Below are 5,141 nucleotides of genomic sequence, written 5' to 3'. Positions count from 1 at the left end.
TTGTCCTGCATTTTTTACCTACAGCTTATATATGTAATGCTAAAACTGCTTGATAAAAGGGAAGACTAAAGCAAGAGTGAATATGTCTGTAAACATGTATTGTATAGAATGCATAAATCAGAATAAAAAAATTCATTGCATACTTTTAAGAAGATACATGCTCTTCAGAAGCTGAAGGTATTAAACAATTGGTATTCTTCACCATTAGTGACAATGAAATAAAAATAGAAAATGTATTGATCTGATTTGGGAAAATATTGAGAGTGTCAAATTTTTTTGATATTAAATACAAAAGAAATTATGAAATAAGCAATCACATGATAAAATTAAGTAGAATTGGGCTAAAAGAGAGTTAGAAATGGGAGGAAGAGGAAGAGAGACAAGAGAGAACAGAGCACAGAGAACAGAGAACAGAGAACAAGAGAACAGAGCAAGGGGGAGAGGGAGAGGGAAATGAAGCAAGACAGAACAGAGAGTGAGAAAGAGATAATAGAAGAGAAATGCAATAATACCTCAACGAAATAAGTTGTTTGACTGCTTAGTTTTCTATTTTCCTTATTATTAAAGTGGGTATGCTTGTTATGAAAAAAATGATAAAATACTAAAATATGCAAAAGTACCTGAAATTCTACCAATTAGAAATTTTAGGTGAAATATGTAAAATATGTCCTCCAAATTAAGATTTGTATCATATATAAATATGAATTGCCAATTTAGTGAGGGGATTAAATTAATAGACCTGAGTTCAAACCTTCCCAACCAAAAGTTTAAGTACATATAGCAGCCAAACCTGTGCCCAACTCACCAGCCTCAGGGACAGCCAGTATTGGAAGAAGCTACAATCTTGGCCAATAATTGTTCCAAGTGTGTCTCAGCATCACAACTGTAGTTCAAGGAGAAAAGTTTATACTGAGATTGAAAATCCTCTTCCTGATGGGGAGTAGCTGCTCTTCTGGGCCCACATGGGATGAGAATATGAAAGATAATGAATTCACAAGTTCTCATCACAGGTTTATGGGCAGAAAAAAAGCACAGGGCACAGGAATCCCTTGGGACATTCAAGTTTCTCCCTTTAACTTCCCAGCTTGAAAATATTTCTCATTTACTACCAACCCACTCTTTCTAATCTTTCGCCATCAATCCCCCAAGAGTCAGTCTGTAATTTCTCCCTCTCATTACCCACAGCTGTTCTACCCCCTAATGATTGTGTCACTCTTTTCCAGCAAATATCATTTACTTGATCTAGAAGTCAGTTTAGCCATTAAGCAAGCACTCATTTAAAATTAAGTATGTAGTCAGTCATGTTTTGTATATGTAGATCTTTCCCCCAAGAAACTTATATTCTGGTTGCATAGTTAATACTAACCATGTATAAGTATGCAAATAACTAAGTTTTTTTAAGTTTATTTATCTATTTTGAGATAGAGAGAGACAGAGCATGAGTGAGGGAGGGGCAGAGAGAGCAGGAGAGAGAGACAATCCCAAAAAGGCTCTGCACTGTCAGCACAGAGCCCAATGTGGGGCTTGAACCCATGAACCATGAGATCATGACCTGACCTGAAATCAAGAGTCAGACGTTTAACTGACTGAATCACCCATGCGCCCCACAAATAACTAATTTTTTAACATATATGGAGCCAACTTTAAGCAGGGAACTAATGAGTTTTCTAGACTTTCTAACTCAATTTCCTTTAGAAGAGGCTTAGAAGGTGGCACAATAAAAACTGCAAAGTAAAATAGAAACAAATTATTTGAGGACATCATAGAAAGATTATGTACTGTGTTTAGCCTGGATAAGTATAGAATCATGAGATACTGGCTGTCTTCTGAGAAAGAAAATAGCAGCTCTAATATCTGTCAACTGATAGCCGACCTGATAATAACATCTTGACCGTAATGATGTCCACTTAATATAAACAGTTTCACTAAGTATAAACATCAGGCAAGGTCACTTTGTGTTTGTGTTGATGGAGTGAAACATAAACCCTTCTATAAGCATGTCTGAGTGGAGACAAAAACTTCTCCCACTTTCTATATAAAAGTTATTGATATCCAGTAATAGAATTAGTTCTTTCCCTGAAAGCATCTGCTTCAGAAAAATATCCCCGAATCAAGTCCAAATCCAATATCAAATCTTTCTTTAAACACTCTTACTGAGACCCCTAACATTGCACCACTGCATGTGGTATCTCTTGTTGTAACAGCTAATAAACCTTCTTTTTTTAAAAAGTATAAATATACTCCTGGTGGCTGTTGGCTAGAGAGCATTGATACTCCCTATGTATAAGAGTGTTAGATGGCCCACGTGCTCACCAGTAATTGGCATTCTGAACAATTTTTAAACCACCAAAATGGGTTCTAATGCTGCCTCATAGTGTTTTATCGTGCATTTCCCTGCAGTCCAGTGATGCTGAGCATCTTTTAATGGGTTTATTTGCCATACATATAATTTTCTTTGGTGAAATGCCTCTTCAGATTATTTGTCCAGTTTTTAAACTGGGTTGTTTTATTATTATTGAGTTTTAAGAGTTCTTTATATATTCTAGATACAAGCCTTTCATGACATATATGTTTTGTACCTATTTTCTACTACTCTGTAATTTATTTTCTCCTTCCCTAAAGAGTGTCTTTTAAAGAGCAATTTTTTTTATTTTTAAGGTTTTATTCGTTTTAATGTCTATTTATTTTGAGAGAGAGAGAGAGAGAGAGAGAGAGAGAGAGAGAGAGAGAATGTGTGCACAGCACACAAGCAGGAGAGGGGCAGAGAGAGAAAATCCCAAGCAGACTCTGCACCATCAGTGCAGAGCCCGAAGCAGGGCTCAAACTCATGAACTGTGAGATCATGACCTGAGCAGAAGTTGGACACTTAATGGACTGAACCACCCAGGCTCCCCTAGTTTCATATTCTTTATCCCTTAAAATAATGAGGTACCAAATACCCCCTTGATTTAGACATTTTATGCTGGATGTGAGTTGTAAAATATGTGATGGGGATTAAAGAGTACACTTGTGATGAGCACAGGGTGATGTATGGAAGTGTTGTATCACTACATTGTACACCTGAAACTAATATAACACTGTAGCTATACTGAAATTAAAATAAAACCTTAATAGGGGAGGCTGGATGGCTCAGTCAGTTAATCGTCTGACTCTTGACTCTGGCTCAGGTCAGGATCTCACAGTTCATGGGAAAGCTGGAAATATCACCAAACACCATTAATGTCTAACTTAGATGGGCCAAGCAGATATTTTTAATTTTTATCTTGTGTTACTAAAACCCATATTTGCAAGTGATTTATTCTTCCTCAAAAATCTTCAGGAACATTTTTTTTTTCTTACTGGGATTATTTCATCCAAAGGTCCAAGTTGCTGTAAATAATGTTACTAATTTTTACATTTAATTATGTCTGAATGTAATATTATTTTTGTTTGTTAAAGTACCAACCGATAAGCTCCTCTATTATGAATTTGGATGACTAAAGCTTTGTTACCTTATTTAGAGTCAGAGGCTTTGAATATACTGATCAGCTTGACAATTAGTTTGTCTGATGTCTCCTTATTCAATTGCCCTGGTGTGCTCTCTTAGCCCCTTAGATTTTCTAAATACAAAACATTTAACTGTAGTATATGAATATTGCTAACAAATATTATATTTGAATATCTATGCTGTCCTATTTACAGTATTTTTGCTAGAATTAACTACAAGATTTAAAATATTTTTTTAACGTTTATTTATTTTTGAGACAGAAAGAGACAGAGCATGAACGAGGGGAGGAGCATAGAGACAGGGAGACACAGAATCTGAAACACTCTCCAGGCTCTGAGCTCTCAGCACAGAGCCCGACGCAGGGCTCGAACTCACGGACCGTGAGATCATGACCTGGGCCAAAGTCAGACGCTCAACCGACTGAGCCACCCAGGCGCCCCATAGAATTAACTACAAGATTTAGAAGGCCGGATCTAATTTTTTTTTTATTTCTCTATGACACTTTCTGGTCATGCAGTAGAATTTCCATGCTCATAAACTGAGGAAGAATCAGAGGTCTTAAATGAAGTAAAAGAGAACACAACTCTGGCAGACTCTCTTGAATGTAGTTTCAAATAGCCTCTTCTTAAAAATCAAAACAAAACAAACAAACATAAAAACTAGGTTTTTTTTGACTAGGTCAATAATTTTCCATGTCATTATTTTAGAAATTCAAAAAAGGTCAAATACATTTCTAGTTTTGTGTGGCTAACTTTAATATATTGGCCCAGCATTTGGGATATTTATTGAATACTATTACAAAGTTTCTAAAAAATAGCCTTCCAAATATAAGTTCATATGTAATCTTATAGCATAATGTTTTTTGCCTTAATAGCCTAACTCCCACCATTGTTTTCCCAGGACATAGGATTCTGTCTTTCCATTTGTCTATCACCAAACAGTGACATATAATTGAGCACATGTAGAAGTTAATGAATATTCATTTAATAAATATATCTTTCATTGTTATGCACCATTATCCCTGCTCTCTTTATTTCATTTCTAAATGCATGACTACTATTTCTCTAGATATCTGGAGCCAAAATCTCAATCATAATTTTTGATGGAGAGTTTTTTAATCCATAGTTTACTTATATGAAAATGCAAATATTAACAGTAGCCACATCATAGAATTCACACAAGAAATAGGTGTGTTAATGTAAGTAGATTATTTAGAACAGTATATCCTAATGAGTTAAATAATGTCATTGTTATTATTTCAAGAATTCTGTCACCAAAATTGTCTAAAATCCCTGAACAAATTCCACTCTGTTGCCTTCATATTTCTTCTGGTAATTCTAAAACTACCTGACTTAATCTACTTGTCACAAATAGTTGAATTTTCAGATGAATCTTTTAGTGATCCTAAGCATCAAACTTTCATTTGAAAATTTGTGAATATGGCAACTACTTTATAGAACTACCTTATCAAATAGTATAAATATAAGTACTTTGTAAGAGATGTAATAATTACAAATTGTAAGATTATCACCAATAAATTTATTATCTTTAAACTCAAAGGATTATAGAGAAAGAAATGTTATTACTGTTCATATTCACCTTTGCTACGTTTCTTCTTTTTAGACAATAACCCCCTTTTAATGAGCAAAGGTAG

At 34.7% G+C, this 5,141-nt stretch overlaps 1 protein-coding gene across 1 annotated transcript in view; it reads right to left on the bottom strand.

Annotated features, from left to right (window-relative positions):
• The window catches only part of LOC121021134 (olfactory receptor 52E8-like), a 6,446-nt gene extending 4,560 nt beyond the window's left edge, over positions 1-1,886 (bottom strand). Inside the window, exon 1 of the mRNA XM_040461353.1 lies at positions 1,870-1,886. Coding sequence (XP_040317287.1) covers positions 1,870-1,886 — 17 coding nt within the window. The remainder of the gene's footprint in view (positions 1-1,869) is intronic.
• Positions 1,887-5,141: the final 3,255 nt, after the last annotated feature.

Source organism: Herpailurus yagouaroundi, unplaced genomic scaffold (assembly GCF_014898765.1).
Source record: "Herpailurus yagouaroundi ecotype Mexico unplaced genomic scaffold, PumYag 255, whole genome shotgun sequence".
NCBI classification, from domain to species: Eukaryota; Metazoa; Chordata; class Mammalia; order Carnivora; family Felidae; genus Herpailurus; species Herpailurus yagouaroundi.
Note: the sequence above shows the minus strand (reverse complement) of the source record. Positions and strands in the feature narration are given on the sequence as shown.